At 44.1% G+C, this 18,854-nt stretch overlaps 1 protein-coding gene across 1 annotated transcript in view; it reads left to right on the plus strand.

Moving 5' to 3' along the window:
* Window positions 1-18,854, plus strand: part of b4galt2 (UDP-Gal:betaGlcNAc beta 1,4- galactosyltransferase, polypeptide 2) — a 394,076-nt gene that overhangs the window by 307,442 nt on the left and 67,780 nt on the right. The window contains exon 5 of the mRNA XM_080195385.1: window positions 7,767-7,889. Coding sequence (XP_080051511.1) covers window positions 7,767-7,889 — 123 coding nt within the window. The remainder of the gene's footprint in view (window positions 1-7,766; window positions 7,890-18,854) is intronic.

The following is an 18,854-nucleotide window of genomic DNA, read 5'->3' on the forward strand; positions in this document are numbered from 1 at the left end:
GGGAACCGGTGGATGTGGTATTTCTAGATTTTCAAAAGGCGTTTGATAAGGTGCCCTGTAAAAGGTTGCTACAGAAGGTTAGGGTGCACGGAGTTGGGGGTAAGGTGTTAGCGTGGATAGAGGATTGGTTGTCTAATAGGAAGCAGAGAGTTGGTATCAATGGGTGCTATTCTGATTGGCGGTTGGTGACTAGTGGAGTGCCGCAGGGATTGGTGCTGGGGCCTCAGCTATTTACCATTTATATAGATGATCTGGAGGAGGGGGCTGAGTGTCGGGTGACGAAATTTGCTGATGACACGAAGATGAGTGGTAAAGCAAATTGCGTGGAGGGTGTGGAAAGTCTGCAGAGGGATCTGGATAGGCTGACCAAGTGGGCGAGGACCTGGCAGATGGAGTATAATGTTAGCAAGTATGAGGTTATCCACTTTGGCAGAAATAATAGTAGGAGGGATTACTATTTAAAGGGCAAAAAGCTGCAGCATGCTACGGTGCAGAGGGACCTGGGGGTCCTTGTGCACGAGTCGCAAAAACCCAGTCTGCAGGTGCAGCAGGTGATCAAGAAGGCAAATGGGATGCTGGCCTTTATAGCGAGGGGGATAGAATATAAAAGCAAGGAGGTCTTGCTGCAACTGTACAGGGTACGGGTGAGGCCACAGCTGGAGTACTGTGTGCAGTTTTGATCGCCACACTTGCGCAAGGATATATTGGCCTTGGAGGGAGTGCAGAGGAGGTTCACTAAGCTGATACCGGAGATGAGGGGGTTGGACTATGAAGAGATATTAAATAGACTGGGTCTGTACTCGTTGGAGTTTAGAAGGATGAGGGGGGATCTTATAGAGACGTATAAGATAATGAAAGGGATGGATAGGGTAGAGGTAGAGAGATTCTTCCCGCTTAGAAAGGATAGCAGGACTAGAGGGCACAGCCTCAAGGTAAGGGGGGGACAGTTTAGATCGGAGTTGAGGAGGAACTTCTTCACTCAAAGGGTGGTGAATCTTTGGAATTCTCTGCCCATTGAAGTGGTGGAGGCTACCTCACTAAATATATTTAAGTCACGGGTAGATAGGTTTTTGACAGACAAGGGAATTAAGGGTTATGGGGAGAAAGCGGGAAAGTGGAACTGATCCACTTCAGATCAGCCACGATCTTATTGAATGGCGGAGCAGGCTCGAGGGGCTAGATGGCCTACTCCTGCTCCTATTTCTTATGTTCTGTGCTGTAAGTCTCTATGATTAAGCCTTACAAAGCAGCCTGATCTTTTCCTTTATCTGTCATATTCCTCCTGATGAGAAACCCAGTGACCAAGTTATCTTAGAGGCGTGAGCCCACAAGATCCTCAAACAGTAATTTCTGTAAACCTCTTAAGTATAATTAATATTTTCACTTTAAACATACAAGTAAAACAAAATTGTGGAACTGGTACACGATATCTGTTGTTACTGTCAATATGCTCATCTGTTGTCACATCTACACTTGATTGCCTTGAAATATTTTCACTAGAACTGTGGAAAATCACAAGTGAGATTAGTGACTGACAGTAATAGCTGTCAATTAGGTATATATTGTATTGAAGGATGCATCAATGATGTCCAGTCTCTGAATTCTGCCACTGAAATTTGTCAATTTTGGAAACATCTTTGGTTGTTTCCTTATTAAACACTACATAGTCCTGAGACCAGTTCAGGACCATAATTAATTGTATAAAGGATGATATATTTCACTACAATGCAATAAAATTTACTTGTTCAGTTTTACTTCCTGTCATTGAATCTGTCTCTGAACACTTCTGCTTCAAGCCCTTATCACGAAAAAACCAGGCTATAATTTTGAGACGACCTTCCTGTTGCCGCTGTTGTATTCTCCAGTCTTTTACGCTTTGACCAGTTGCATACAGCATTCACTCATGAGTGAGTTGGTGGTACAGTGGTTAGCACCGCTGCCTCACAGTGCCAGGGATCCAGGTTCAATTCTAGCCTTGGGTTACTGTTTGGAGTTTGCACATTCTCCATGTGTCTGTGTGGGTTTCCTCCCACACACCAAAGATATGCACATTAGGTTGATTGGCCATGCTAAATTGACTCCTAAGTGTCAGGGAGATTAACAGTGAAAATATGTGAGGTTACAGGGATAGGGCCTGGGAGGGATTATTGGTGGTGCAGACTTGATGGGCCAAATGGTCTCCTGCTGTACTGTGAGGGTTCGATGATTTTTTGGAGTGTTATTTGTTCCCTATAGCTATTTCCACCCTCCTCCCTGTTCTTTCCTTTGCTCTCTTCCCTGTTGAGGTTGTTAGCCATGAAGTCTGCATGTGAACTCCAGCAGTCTTTTGTGTAGGTTTTTCCCATCTGCCTATTTTATTTCTTCAGCCATGCATGCAGAACCTCTGTCCATGCCAAGCTCTGCCCATACAAGATTAGAGCTCTATTTTATTTCAGGCTTGCTCAACGTATTCTTTTCAACAGTGACTATATTCTAGATTTACTTTTGCAGTTTTTTCTAAGACAAACTAAAATTACTAAATCAGATAAAATTTTCTCTCTCAATTTGCTCATTTATTATTAAATCTCCCATCAAGATTAAATTTAGACTTTATGTGGGACTAGGTTAAATAATTAGACCAAAATGTACAGACACAAAAGAATCTTCACTTTAAAGCCTTATATTACGGCCTTTTTTGCAAAATTTTCATTCTAAACCTACACAGGTTTTGAATGTTCACAAACACCAGGCGAAAATGTCTCTCAATAATTCTAAGTGTCGAACCGGGTAAGAAAACTGTAGATTTTTTCGCCAGTTTTTTCAGCAAGGTACGTAATGGGAAATTACGGCGCTCTGTGCAAAACAGGAGCTGTCATATGATTCCCACCAGTGGGTGGAGCTTAGGGGGCGCTATCGTGCAGGTGCCGCGATCTCCCAGCATACTGTGTAGCTGTGAGGTGAGATTGAGTAAACTAGGGTTGTCCTCCCTGGAAAGATGGTGGTTGAGGGACAACCTAATAGAGGTTTTAAAATTATGAAGGGCATAGATAGGGTGAACAGTTGGAAGCTTTTCCCAGGTCAAAAATGACAAACACAAGGGGTCACAAGTTCAAGATAAGGGGGGGTGGGGGGCAAGGTTCAATACAGATATGCGGGGGACGTTTTTTACACAGAGGGCGTTGGGGGCCTGGAATACACTACCAAGCAAGGTGGTTGAGGCAGACACGCTGGGTTCATTTAAGACTTGTCTAGACAGCCACATGAACAAACTGGGAATAGAGGGATACAAACGGATGGTCTAGTTAGGAACACATGATCGGTGCAGGCTTGGAGGGCCAAAAGGTCTGTTCCTGTGCTGTATTGTTCTTTATTCTTTGTTCTTTGCGTTAACATACACAGTGTACTGAGAGATCTGTCACCCCTCCTCCCCCTCCATGGACATTGACTCAATCCTCCATGGATATCAACCACTCCCCTGATCGCTGCCCCTGCACCCCCCCCATCCCTGATCGCAGTCCTAGTCGATTCAACACACACACACACACACACACACACACACACACACACACACACACACACACACCACCCCGCCTCCCCGATCACCACCCCAGCCAGCCACAAACCCACCACACTGCCCCCCTCCTTCACCCCCCCCCAACCATCCTGATCACACCACCACCCCACCCCCCCGATCACCACCCCAGCCAGCCACAAACCCACCACACTGCCCCCACCTCCCACCCTTCCCCCACACCGCACCCCCCAAAGAATTGCTACTTCCTTTACCGTTATTTCTATAGGATGGGAAATCATATGTCAGGGATGGACAAATTCTAGTTGTGAGCTATTGGCATAGACCATGAGCACTGAGATAAAAAAATACCGGTCCACAATTAAAATGTGTACTTACTCCTTATCTCTGGCATCCGTTTTCTCTATCAGCACAACCATTATTAAAAAGTACTGCCTAAGAAAAGGAAGGCAGCACAGTGCTTAGCACTGCTGCCTCACAGCTCCATGGACCTGGGTTTGATTCCAACCTTTGGTCACTGTCAGTGTGGAGTTGCACATTCTCCCCATGACTGCGCAGGTTTCCTCCGGGTGTTCTGGTTCCACCCACAGATGTGCGGGTTAGGTTGATTGGCTGAGCTAAATTGCCCCTAGTGTCAGGGGATTAACAGGGAAAGTATGTGGGCTTGCGGGAATAGGATCTGGGTGGAATTGTGGTCAGTAAGACTCGATGAGCCGAATGGCCTCCTTCTTCACTGTATGGATTCTATGAAAGTGCAAGTAAAGGGTGCATCTCTGATTGATTCATAGTGATTGAGATTTGCTGGTTCATATGTACAGGGTGTTGTCGGAAATTGTTCAAAAGAATATTCAAATGCAAAATTATTGCAGAGGCTTGTCTAGGAGTACATCTTTCATGTTGTTTGAAGTACTGAATGCAGTTTGGCTAGTTCATAAAGTCATGAGACGGTAGTTGTGATGCCAATGCACTCAACATAACCTTAAAGTTGCTAAAGTATGCTAAATATGCACTGTAGGCAGAATGGCACATCCCAGATATGCCTGTATGTTTGTTTCCCATAGGCATAGTACAAGCTGCGAAAACACTCACGCTTGACTTGCATAAGCTACTATTGCAGAAAATAACAATAGACAGATTACACTTTATTTTTGCCTTGAAGAGATGCCATTGTGAGTAAAAGTGAAAGCAGAATCAAAAACAGATGCACCAGAGAGAATGGTGTGAACACCTCAGCACCTTTAAAAATTGGCTTTGTGGCAAAAGAACAACCAAAAATCCTGTAACAATCCCTTTCCATAATCCACAATAGGTGAGTTGCCCAATAATACCCACAGGCCACTTTTGCTGAATCACTGTGCAGCTAGCAAATACTATTTCATCTTATTCTCACTATCCTCAACTATCTTGGCAGTGAGTCAAACATGGAGATGAATTACAGCCTGTGAATTTAACAAAAAAAAAGACCATCAGAGTTTTGTGATCGTCTCTGATGAACAGAATGGAGTTCACTTCTTGATAAGCATCCAACCGTAATCTATGAATTCCTTCTATCTTTGCTTGACAAAACAAGGCAATGACTTGAAGTACACTAATTGTTATAAGCCTCGAGCATGGAGAAGTCACTGCTGATCAGGCAAAAAAAGCTTTCCTATAACTATATGTCACTTCATTCTCATTTTTTAAGCTGATTTTAGACAGTTATTTACATATATGTTGTATATCTATGATTTTGTCCCATTTGGTGACATTTGCTGTCATTTTCCAGTCCAACAATAAGTTCTGACAACATAAGAACATAAGAAATAGGAGCAGGAGTAGGCCATCTAGCCCCTCGAACCTGCCCCGCCATTCAATAAGATCATGGCTGAACTGCCGTGGCTCAGTTCCACATCCCCGCCCTCTCCCCATATCCCTTAATCCCCTTGCCTATCAAAAACCTATCAACCTGCGTCGTAAAAATATTGAGCGAGGCAGCCTCCACCACTTCAACGGGCAGAGAATTCCAGAGATTCACCACCCTTTGAGCGAAGAAGTTCCTCCTCAACTCCGTTCTAAACCGTCCCCCCTTTATCTTGAGGCTGTGCCCTCTAGTCCTACTGTCCTTTCTGAGCGGGAAGAGCCTCTCCACCTCTATCCTATCCATCCTATTCAACATCTTATACGTCTCAATGAGATCTCCCCTCATTCTTCTAAACTCTAACGAGTACAAGCCTAGTTTATTCAGCCTCTCCTCATAGCTCAACCCCCTCAACTCCGGTATCAGCCTAGTAAACCTCCTCTGCACTCCCTCCAAGGCCAAAATATCCTTGTGTAAGTGCGGCGACCAAAACTGCACACAGTACTCCAGCTGCGGCCTCACCAGTGCCGTATACAGCTGCAGCAAGACCTCCCTACTTTTATGTTCAATCCCCCTCGCTATGAAGGCCAGCATCCCATTTGCCTTCCTGACCACCTGCTGCACCTGCAGGCTGGGTTTTTGCGACTCATGCACAAGGACCCTGAGGTCCCTCTGCACTGTCACCTGCTGCAGTTTTTTGCCACGTAAGTAATAGTCCTTCCTACCATTATTCCTGCCAAAGTGGACAACCTCACATTTGCCAACATTAAATTCCATTTGCCAGTTCCTGGCCCATTCACCCAGCCTATCTAGATCCTTCTGCAGACTCTCCACACCCTCCACACAATTTGCCATTCCACCAATCTTGGTGTCAACAGCAAATTTCGACACCATACACTCGGTTCTCTCCTCCAGATCATCTATATAAATGGTGAATAGCTGAGGCCCCAGCACCAACCCCTGGGGCACTCCACTAGTCACCAACCTCCAATCCGAATAGCACCCATTGACCCCCACTCTCTGCCTCCTATTTGACAGCCAATCTTCTATCCACGCTAACACCCTACCCCCAACTCCATGCCCCCTGACCTTCTGTAATAACCTTGTCAAATATGGCACCTTGTCAAATATGCTTCATGATGCTAAGATCATAAGAAATAGGGCTATTCAGCTCATTGAACCTGTTCCATCAATCAAAAGGTTAAGTTTAAAGTTTACTTGTTAGTGTCACAAGTAGGCTTACATTAACACTGCAATGAAGTTACTTGTGAATGTTCCCTAGTCGCCACACTCCGCCACCTGTTCGGGTACACTGAGGGAGAATTTAGCATGGCCAATGCACCTAACCAGCACATCTTTTGGACTGTGGGAGGAAACCGGAGCACTCGGAGGAAACCGATGCTGGCATGGGGGGAACGTGCTGACTCCGCACAGACAGTGTCCTAAGCCAGGAATCGAACCTGGGTCCCTAATGCTGTGAAGCAGCAGTGCTAACCACTGTACCTCCATGCCACTTCCCTAAGGCCACATGCAGATTACGGCTGATCTGATTGTGGCTTTGACTCTACTTGCATGCCTGTCACCCCACCCTCATAGTCTTAGACATCTTGTCTATCAAAATTCCGTCCAACTCAACCTTTAAAAAATTCAATGTCACAGTCTCCACTGCCCTCTGTAGTGAATTCCAAAAACTATTGAACCTTTGAGAGAAGAAATTTCTCCTTATCTCCTTTTTAAATAGGTGGTCTTTTATTTTGAATCTGTGTCCCATAGTCTTAGATTCCCCCTGACAGGAAACATCCTCTGCATCTACCTACCAAAGAATCTAAGATGCTTCCATACGATCACCTCTCATTCTGATCTCCAATGAATACTGGCTCACCCTGCTCAAACTTTCCTCACAAGACAGTCCCTTCATCCAGGAATCTGTATGGCAAGTGAAGTCTGAGATTTTCTTTGTAGTTATGTTGGCATGAACTGCCACTCAATGAAAATGGAATGACCCAAATCTTGCTGGAAAATTAATGGCGAGTTTCAGCACTTGCTATTATTAAGATGCTAGTTGACCAGTAAGCTCAGCTGAAGAAGTGATGCATCATGAGTTACGAATAGCTGTAATATGACAGTCAATTCACGCCATTTCAGCATTTGCACAAAGAGCGGCAGACCTTCATCCGCTCCATTCATCTGAGGAACTTGTTGAATTTGCACAGTGTCTGGGAGCGAAGGAAATAAGCAATAAATGAATACTAAAGTGCACATAAAATGCCAGATGATAAGCTTCCAAAAGTTGAGCAGATCATTTTACAGCTTGAGAATCAAATCTGTCACTTGGAAAAATCAAGATGCTTTGAGAAGTAGAAGCTCATTGCTCAAGTGTTGGCATTTCTCACTAACCTTCTGTCTTTTTCCTGTTAGGTTGCCATACAGTGGCTACTTTGGTGGGGTGTCAGGACTGAGCAAGGAGCAGTTTTTAAAAATCAATGGCTTCCCTAATGAGTACTGGGGCTGGGGTGGTGAGGATGATGACATCTACAACAGGTAAGATGGAATTTAAACCATTGATATTGTTAAATTATGCCAGAATTATTCAAAACATGGATTCCATAACTAGAGGACTCTTGTTTGCATTTTTACTAAATGCTGGTTTGTAACCTTGTCCAAGATTTGCTTCATTTTAATAGTGTTACAAAAGGAGACTTTGCAGTTTGGTTTCTAACCTTTATTTGCCAATCCTTTTTTACCAATTACTTCAATTATGTTCCTATGTTTTAAATATAGTTTTGAAGAAAAACTTGATATTTAATTATTTCCACAGGATCAGATAAGTTTGAAAGAAAATATTCCACAGATTTTATTTGGAGATGGAATGTGTTAGCATGGAGAGTGATGGAAGCAGACACCATTGTTGCTTTTAAGGGAAAATTGGATAATTTTTAGCTTTGAAATATACATGGCTATGGGAGAGAGTGGAGTAGGGAGATAAGTTTTAGATATGAATGGCTCAATGACAACCTTCTGTTTTGTAAATTTTTACTTTTGCCTCCCAATTCTCGCATGGTGGCACAGTGGTTGGCACTGTTGCCTCGCAGCGCCAGGGGCCCAGCTTCAATTTCAGCCTTGGGTGACTGTCAAGAGTTTGCACGTTCTCCCTATGTGAGGGTTTCCTCTGGATGCCCTGGTTTCCTCCCACAGACCAAAGATGCGCAGGTTAGGTGGATTTGCCATGATAAAATTCTTTCTTAGTATCCCAAGTTAGAGGGATGAATGGGGTAAATACATGAGGATAGGGCCTGAATAAGATGCTCTATCAGTGAATTGGTGCAGACTTGATGGGCTGAATGGCCTCATTCTGCACTATAAGGGTTCTATGATTCTTCCTCTTTATTCATTTTCTCACCTATACTCATTTTTTCCCACTTTTTCCTTTTAGTTCAATCTCTATTCTGCTTCTATTTCTCTTTCTTTTATCCTACAGGGCATTTGGAAATGGCATTTCCTGGCTGTCTTCTTAAATAGAGACAAATGCCGGGGAGAACCTGGCTGTAAATTGAACCAAGCAAGAGAAAACCACTTTTGGGGGGGATACATTAACACAGTGGCTGGCACTGCTGCCTCTCAGTACCAAGGACTTGGGACAGCTCAGGTCACTGTCTGAGGGGAGTTTGCACATTTTCCCCATGTCTGCATGGGTTTCCTTCAGGTGCTTCGGTTTCCTCCCACAGTCCAAAGATGTGCTGATTAAATGGATTGGCCATGCTAAATCCCCCCTTAGTGTCGGGGGGAGTAGCTAGGATAAATGCATGGAGTTATGGGGATAGGGCCTGGATGGGATGGTGGTCCGTGTGGGTTCGATTGGCCAAATCCTTCTGCACTGTAGATTCTATGATTCTATGACTTGAAAGCAGTGAACTCAAAATGCAAACCTCTCTTCCAGAATTCGATTCTAATAAGCACTGAACTATATTTGCCAATGAATATGGTGTTATAATCCACTTCAGTCGAGGTTCCCCAAAGTTGTTGACTGAGGCGAGATCAGTTTGTCACCATACCCCCAAATTGTTACAAACCTGGCTGAGGAGGGATGAACTGGCTCCCTATCCTTACTCAACCCCCTCTGCTGGTCACAACAAATTTTCATCTAAATGGGAATCCTTTTCATGGATACCATCTCCCCAGACCCAATAGTCATATCTTGAAAAGAAGCCAGTTTAACCAGGCTTTCACGAATTGGAGTGAGTCTGATAATTACCAAAAGCAAGAAAATGGTAAAACACGTTCATACTCATTCATCCATATTAGAAGAGAGAATTGTATTCAAAGTATGTGGGTATTTTTTTTTGAAAAGGATGGATGGAAGGACTCATGAGAAGTAAGTGACTGAACTTTGCAACCATTACAATGGAAGAATCCAGAAGGGTTGACTTCAGCAGATGAGCGGTCAGTTTTGTGACTCCAGGGTCCTGTAGTTTGGTGGAGAAACTTCCCAGATGCCTTTTCAGTTGTAGACTTTTGCTGCCTGGGCTGAATTCCATTTTCAGAGAGAGAGAGATGGCTAATTGCAGGGGTGTTGTGAATGTCGTTGCTGGCTTTTACTTCTGTGTCAAACTTGCAGCACTTGTTCTCATAGAGCACACACCGATAGACGATCTGGGGTGGCTTTAAGCTGACTTTTCACCCATTTCAAGTGGGAAGGCAAATCCAAAAAGATCAGTCTAGGCATGACGCAAGGAATCTCTTGATAAGCTGGCCCTTATGTCCCTTTGGAGATGGCATTTAGCTTCAGGATGCTTGAAAGAAATACCTTGTTTGGTAACAGAGTGAGGCTTCCATTCAAGAATTACCCAGCAGTGATTCAGCCTTTGGCCTGTGTGTCCGGTTAAAAAGAAACTCAGGTTTTATTTAAAGTCCAATATTTCTGGTCATAGTTCAGTGTTTTTTTTTCATTATAATAAGAATGGTTAGATTAGCCTTGTTGCTGGCTTTGGTATGAATGAAGGAAGAGTTGCTTACTGTTTGCTAATGCAGTTGTCACTCTGGATAAGATTATTTATTGAGCATCAGAATGGCTGAGTGGTGCTGCTGGCAGTGGTCTGTTTGTGCCACTTGTATATTGAAGACCGTGCCATGTTCAATCAGGCATTGGCATTTCTGGGCAGTGAGGAATACTCGTAGAATCACTACAGCGCAGAACATCTATACTGACTACAATCCACCCAGGCCCTATCCCCATAATCCAATGTATTTGCCCTAGCTAGTCCCCCTGATGCTAAGGCGCAATTTAGCATGGCCAATCCATCTAACCCACACATCTTTGGACTGTGGGAACAAACTGCAGCACCTGGAGGAAACCCACAGCAGACACAGGGAGAACATGCAAACTCCAGACAAACAGTGATCTAAGCTGGGAATCGAACCTGGATCGCTGGCGCTGTGAGACAGCATTGCTAAACACTTGTGCCACCGTGCTGCTCCCAAAACTACTGTGATAGTGAAAATCCAAAAGTGAGCAGCTTAATAAATGGTAACTACATTTATTTAAAATACCGGAGCTGAATCTGAATTGAGCCACTTGATTGACAAGGAAGTTAACAAATTTGGATTTGTAGTGCCCATATTTTCAGTTCTGCAGGTGCCATTTTACACCCAAAGTGTCCGTGCCATACCTGTACACATCTGCTGCAGGATGCACTGGATGTCATTTTAGTGAAGTCAATAGGGAGGATGCTAGGTGAGTGGGGTGGAGATATGCAGATTGGGCAGATTGACACATCAGTCAATGCATAACACTGATTTCATTTTTGACCCCATATCCAGCTAATCGCCTGTTTTAACCTGGTGCAGCTGACAATAAATTGGGCAAAAAGAAGGATATCCTATCAATACTTTTAAAGGGATTGCCAACTATTTTCAGATTATTTGCTAATTGATTTCCAGGGGTAATTGCAGTGTTAGTAGAAATGTATTATTACCACATAAGTCCTTGTCATCAAATAAACACCAAATTCCTCCTCCACTATCATCTTCGGAATTATAATTGATCAGAAACTGAACTTGACTAGCTGTATAAATACTGTAGCTACAAGAGTAGGTCACAGGCTTGGAATTCTATTAAATAACTCACATCTTGACTCCTCAAAGCCCCTCTCCCATTTACAAGGCTCAAGACAGGAATGTTATTGATTGCTCTTCACATGCCTGGATAAGTGTACCTCCAACAATACTCAAGAGACTTGACACCATCTAGGCCAAAGTGGCCCACTTAATCTACACACCATCTGCCACTTGATACATTCAGTCCCTCTGCCACAGTGGTGGCAATGTGTTTCATCTACAGGATGCACTGCAGCAACTTAATGAACATTCTGTGACAGCATCTTCCAATCCTTCGATCTCTGCCACCTAGAAAAACAGGACAGCAAATACACAGGAATTTCACCATCTTCAAGTTTCACTCTATGTAACTCACCACTCTGATGTGGACTTATATTGCTGTTCCTTTAGCGACATTGGGTCAAGATCCTGGTACACCCTAACAGCACAATTTCTCTGTACCTACTCCACACAGACTGCAGTATTTCAAACTGCTCATCTCTGCCATTTCAAGGGCAATTATAGATGGAGAACCAATGCTGGCCTTGCGATGCTCACATCCCATGCAAACTGAAAAAAAAATTCCCATTCACCAACAGACCCACACCTTATTGTGCCTCTCTTGTTAATTATCACAGTGTCCTCTGGGTCACAATGCTGAAGTAAAAGTAACTGCAAAACAAACATCCCAAATCACACCAAACCAGCAGATCCATGTTCTATACGCAAGTCAACAATTTGCTCTTGTGCATTCCCTTAGAGCCTGGCTTCAATATGCCTTCACCTGTCCTGGTGTTGGTACCCCAATGGCTACAGCATCGCTGGTTGCTGATTTTCATTGAAGGAGACTGCAAATTGCCTAGTTAATAAACTTACTCTATCCCCAGAAGGGTGCAGAAGAGATTTACCAGGATGTTGCCTGGTATGGTGGGAAGGTCTTATGAGGAAAGGCTGAGGGACTTGAGGCTGTTTTCGTTAGAGAGAAGAAGGTTAAGAGGTGACTTTAGAGGCATACAAGATGATCAGAGGATTAGATAGCGTGGACAGTGAGAGCCTTTTTCCTTGGATGCAGATGGCTAGCACGAGGGGACATAGCTTTAAATTGAGGGGTGATAGATATAGGACAGATGTCAGAGGTAGGTTCTTTACTCAGAGAGTAGTAAGGGTGTGGAATGCCCTGCCTGCAACAATAGAGGATTTGCCAACATTAAGGGCATTTAAATGCTCATTGGATAAACATGTGGATGATATTGGAATAGTGTACGTTAAATGGGCTTTAGATTGGTTTCACAGGTCGGCGCAACGTCGAGGGCCGACAGGCCTGTACTGCGCTGTAACGTTCTATGTTCTATGGTTAAATTGGCTCCTTTAGAAACATAAATATTAGGCCTGGAAAAGGTAAGCATGGGAAAGGGAACCTTGCTGGATTAAACCTTGTTGCTACCTTCAGAGAGGTTTGAATAAAGACAGAGCAGGTTCAAAGGCTGAATAACCTACTCTTGCTCCTAAATCTTATGTTCCTATGTTCCATGACACTGGTTTATGCTGTGTTGGTTGTGAATTTCTTTATTGCTGTTCCCGATTGTGATGTTTCTTTTGAATATAAAAGTAGGGAGGTTTGAATATAAAAGTAGGGAGGTCTTGCTGCAGCTGTATAGGGCACTGGTGAGGCTGCAGCTGGAGTACTGTGTGCAGTTTTGGTCGCCGCACTTACGCAAGGATATTTTGGCCTTGGAGGGAGTGCAGAGGAGGTTTACTAGGCTGATTCCGGAGTTGAGGGGGTTGAACTATGAGGAGAGGCTGAATAAACTAGGCTTGTACTCGTTAGAGTTTAGAAGAATGAGGGGAGATCTCATTGAGACGTATAAGATGATGAATGGGATGGATAGGATAGAGGTGGAGAGGCTCTTCCCGCTCAGAAAGGACAGTAGGACTTGAGGGCACAGCCTCAAGATAAAGGGGGGACGGTTTAGAACGGAGTTGAGGAGGAACTTCTTCACTCAAAGGGTGGTGAATCTCTGGAATTCTCTGCCCGTTGAAGTGGTGGAGGCTGCCTCGCTCAATATTTTTAAGACGCGGGTTGATAGGTTTTTGATAGGCAAGGGGATTAAGGGTTATGGGGAGAGGGTGGGAATGTGGAACTGAGCCACGACAGATCAGCCATGATCTTATTGAATGGCGGGGCAGGCTTGAGGGGCTAGATGGCCTACTCCTGCTCCTATTTCTTATGTTCTTATTATGTTATGTTCATCCTCCCTCACCTGGGTTTGTTAACAATTTAAGGGTCTCCTAGCCAAACAGTGAGGAATCGAGGGGTCTTACCTGGATCAACAAAATTGGGAAACCTCGCCTGGGTGTGGACGTAACAAAGGGTAAAGTGAAGGGGGGGGATGGGGAACAGAGAGGAAAGTGGAGTTGAGACCTCAGTCAGATGTGTCATGATCGTATCGAACGGGGAGCAGGCTCAAAGGCTGAATAACCTACTCCTGCTCCTAAATCTTATGTTCCTGTGTTCCATGACACTGGTTTATGCAGTGTTGGTTGTGAATTTCTTTATTGCTGTTCCCAATTGTGATGTTTCTTTTGGTTCTGTGGTGGAAACCTTATTTACATGCATGAGCTGGTTCACTGCTCCACTTCCAGCAGTGGAACAGTGTTATAGTGACAGCAGCTCCAAAGAAGGTCATACATAAAACATGGGTAATTTAGAAGAAGCTGAGGAAAACTGATGCAGAAATCTTGACAATAAACTGTTGTCTTTCAATGTCTTGGTAAATAAAGGCTGATAAACATACACATTAATATTTTCTCATTATTTTTATCTTTATTTTGAAAGCTTTTCAGCTTCATTTATTAATCCACTGTGAGACTTTGTTTGTTTGTTTCCTGTTTGGGAATATGTGTAATAGTCCTGAGATTCTTTTTCCCACCCTGATTTTGTTTTGTTTGGGAAGAAGAGGAAGGGGAATAGAAAATAACCTAGAGATCTGACTTATAAAATGACACAATAGATCTAGAAACTCTTCGAGACACTTGGCCATCGGATAGATAGACGCAGAAGATCTTTGAGTATCTTCCATAGAGATCCACTCCCGAAGTCCTGGGAGAACTTTGCAACATCCTGTGGAAAAATCTGCATCTAAGATGTAGGAACGGTCATTATTGATTTGCCCCTGGATATTACAAATTTCCTGCGCTCTTTTGAAATATGGCTATAACTGATATATATAACTATTGAATTACCAGCTCTCGGAAGAAGAGTCAGACAGACTTGAAATGTTGGAGCGATTCTCTCAAAAAAAAATTGACAGGAAAAATGGTGTAATTCACAGTTGATTTTTCTGTGGGAGTTCAGACTTGAATCTCCCGTACTCTGTGCAATGCAGAGGTCACAATTGTGAATATCATTAAAAGCTCAGGGGGCAGGGCCTATTCGCACCAGAGCATGACAGTTCCGGAACTCTGCACATGCGCAGTGGCCCCGATCTGTCATTCTCCCTATTTGCTGGCCAGCTCGATCACTGGCCAGGCTGGGACCCTGCAGTACTGTGCTGACACATCCCGCAAGGCCTGATTGGGCCATTCCTAGGCCAGCTCCTCCCTCCACACCCCTCCGTCCCAGAGTACCGCAATGTCCAAACCGCTCCCCCCCCCCCACAAGCAGTGACGATCTCCTTCCCAACCCCCCCACCAGTAAACCCACTCCCATTCCCTGGCTGATCGCCATCCCCCCTCAAGAGGGCAGATGCCCCCTCCACGGAAGGCACACCCCCCTGGGAGACAGACCCCTCTCCCAACCCAGTCCAATCACACTGGCCTTCCTCCAGCCCTGATCGATCCCAATGCTGAGAGGCAGCTGTATTCCCACCTCCACTATTGCCCCTCGGCCCTGCCCCGGTAAGCCCTGGCAATGTCCCCTAGGCCCTGCCATTAGGCCCTGCCCCTTAGGTCCTGCTCACAATATGCCCTGTCCCAATGCCTCACCCCTTGGCACTACACCTAGGCCCAGCCCACAATATGACCCACCCCTAGCTCCCTCTCCTTTGGCACTGCCCCTTAGACCCCACATCCTTGACACTGCCCCATGCCCAGTGGCAGTGCCAAGATGCCCCCTAGACATGGGCACTTTGCCCCTTGGGCAGTGCCTGGGGGCACAGGCTGGCACTGCCAGGGTGCCCATACCCAGGGCACTACACTCTGCTGCCTGAGCCCTGAGGGGCCCCAAATGCCCCCTCATTCACTCCAGTGGGTCTTCTGCTAGTTCCCTGAAAGTGGGGAGCTACTCTAAGGCCCACCGGAGTGATAATGACACTTGAAATAGATTAAAAATAGATTAAAATCGCTTAACTGATCTTCCTGCCAGTTCCCAGCGAATCCTGCGAAATGGCCAACACATGCATCTTCCAACCCAACATGCCAAAAAATTAGCGCTTCAAGATGGGAGAATAGGGCCCATTATCTCCTACACCACCAGGCTTGTTTTCTGTCATAACATTTGGTGCGGCACCATGTCAAATGCCTTCTGGAAATCTAACTACACCACATCCACAGTTTCCCTTTTATCCATGTTGCTTATTATTTCTTCAAATAGTTCTGATGAATTAGTCAAACACAATTACCATTACTCATAATCATATTGACTCTTCCAGATTGCAGTGGGATTTTCTAAGTGCCCAATTATAACTCCCATAATGATAGATTCCATCACTTTCCTCAGGACAGCTAACTGGCCTGTGGTTGTCTGCTTTCAGTCTCCCTTCTATCTTGAGTAGAGGTGTTACGTTTGCTATTTCCAGTCTGGTGGGACCTTCATGGAGTAGTTTCATAATCCTATAGGTTCTTCTGTGATCTCATTTTGCTGCAGCATCAGTATATGCATTAGGACATCAACATGTGTGTAGTTGGCAGATGAAAGTCTGACTGTGCTCGGAGCACAGTGTTATTGACACAAATTCATGGATTAAAAGTTACTTTGAACATTAAGGCAGCAAATTATTTGCGTCATCATGTTACTAACTGCTTTGTGTATCCACTCCTTTAAACTCCTTCTAATCATACATTTGTGATTGCCTCAGAGCAGAGTTAAGCTTCATTCCTGTTAGCCTCCTGGGGTGGAAACAATCTATAATTGAAAATGATACAAATTAATTGCCAGCTGTTGTACAGAATGTGTATTATTTTGAGTTAAATGCAAGCATGCTGTCTTATTTTAATTAGACAATAAGCATGAATTTCAATAATTATTGCTACGATTGCCTTGACTTCATTAACGATACGTTGAGTCGATCTTTCATTTATTTTTTGAAGCAGCTTAAATGAATCAGTTTTTCCTCTTCTCATTGGTAGCAAAGTCAGCAACATTCTGGTACAATCGCCAGCTTTCATGTTGCCTAATCTTCAGAATGGTACCAGCCATGAAATCACCTTAAATCAATGGTATGATGCCTTAAGTGTGTTGGAGAGAATAGATGGATTATCAAATTAGAAAAAGCGGACTCAGTGGCCCAATAAATCTGTAATAATGGAATTTTTTTCTTCCGTGCCTCACATTGCTTAATTGGATTTCTGATGTGCAGGTTGAAAGGCTTTAAATCTGCCTGAGAAATATAGAATGCGATCTTACCAGCTCGCTGGGGGTCTATGCAAGGTGGGGTGATGTCGGGGATCCACTAGCAGACACCCATCACGAGATTCCTGATGCCCTGGTTCTAAATGGAGGGAAAGTTAACTACAACAATATTAGACAGGATCTGGGGAATTTAGATTGGGGGGCGGCTGTTTGAGGGTAAATCTACATCTGTCATGTGGGAGTCCTTTAAAGGCCAGTAGATTAGAGTTCAGGACCAGCAAATTCCTGTGAAAATGAGGGATAAGGGTGGCAAGATTCGGGAATCTTCGATGACGAGGAATTGTGAGCTTAGTCAAAAAGGGAGGTATACATAAGCTTTAGGAAACTGACGGCAGACATAACCCTTGAAGAATATAAAGAAAGCAGGAAAGAACTTAAAAAAGCAGTTAGGAGGGTTAAAAGGGGCCATGAAATGTCTTTGGCGAGCAGGATTAAGGAAAATCCCAAGATATTTTATATGTATATGAGGAGCAAGAGGGTAGCTAGGGAAACAGGTCCACTCAAGGACAAAGGAGCCAGAGAAAGTGCGTGAGGTGTTTAACAAGAGAAGGTCATGGTGGATGGTGAGTTTAGGGAGGGATATATTAAAATATTCTAGGGCATTTCAGTGTAAAAATGGAGGAAGTGTTGGGTGTTTTCAAAAGCATTAAAATTGATAAGTCCCCAGAACCTGATGGGATCTATCCCAGAATACTGAGGGAAGCAAGGGAGGAAATTGCTGGGGCTATGTGCGAAATCTTTGTATCCGCTTTAGTTACAGGAGAGGTTTGAGGGGACTGGAGAATAGCCAGTGTTGTTTTTTTGTTTAAGAAGGGCAACAGGGATACTCCGGGAAATTACAGGCCAGTGAGCCTTACATCAGTGGTGGGGAAGTTATTGGAGAAGATTCTTAGAGACAGGAGTTACTTACATTTGGAAAAATATGAACTTATTAGTGATAGGCAGCATGGCTTTGTGCAGGGGAGTTGCATTACTGGTCACAAACTTGATAGAGTTTTTTGAGGAAGTAACAAAGATAATTGATGAGGGCAAGGTAGTGGATATTGCCTACATGAACCTCAGCAACGCATCTGACAAGGTCCCTCATGACAGGCCAGTACAGAAAGTGAAGTCACTTGGGATTCGTGGTGAGATGGTAAAATGGATACAAAACTTCATTGAAGACAGAGAGTAGCGATTGAAGGATGTTTCTCTGACTGGAGATCTATGACCAGTGCTGGGACCCATGTTTTTTGTAATATATATAAATGATTTGGAGGAGAATGTAGGTTGTCTGATTAATAATTTTGCAGGTGACAGAAAGATTGGGAGAACTGCGGATTGTGAGGAGGATTGCCAGAGGATACAGCAGGATATAGATAGGCTGGAAACTTGGGCGGAGAAATGGCAGGTGGAATTTAATCCAGATAAATGCAGGGTGATGCATTTTGGAAGGCGTAATGCAGAAGGGAAGTATACAGTAAATGGCAGAATCCTTAAAAGCATTGACATAGAGAGGGATCTCGGCATACAGTTCCCTGAAAGTGTCAACACAAGTGTGTAAGGTGATCAAGAGGCACATGCCTTCATCAGTCAGGGCATAGAATATAAAAACTGGGAAGTCATGTTGCAGATGCATAGAAATTTAGATAAGCCATATTTTGAATACATTGTTAGGGGTGAAGATAGGCCTTTCTGTGGACATGAAAGTGACTCCAGGATGGTATGTTGCCTCCCTGGTGCCAGGGTTCAGGATGTCTCTGAACAAGCAGAAAGCATTCTGAAGGAAGAGGGTGAACAGCCAG

This window comes from Carcharhinus amblyrhynchos, chromosome 9 (assembly GCF_965287045.1).
Source record: "Carcharhinus amblyrhynchos chromosome 9, sCarAmb.v2.hapA, whole genome shotgun sequence".
Classification (NCBI taxonomy): domain Eukaryota; kingdom Metazoa; phylum Chordata; class Chondrichthyes; order Carcharhiniformes; family Carcharhinidae; genus Carcharhinus; species Carcharhinus amblyrhynchos.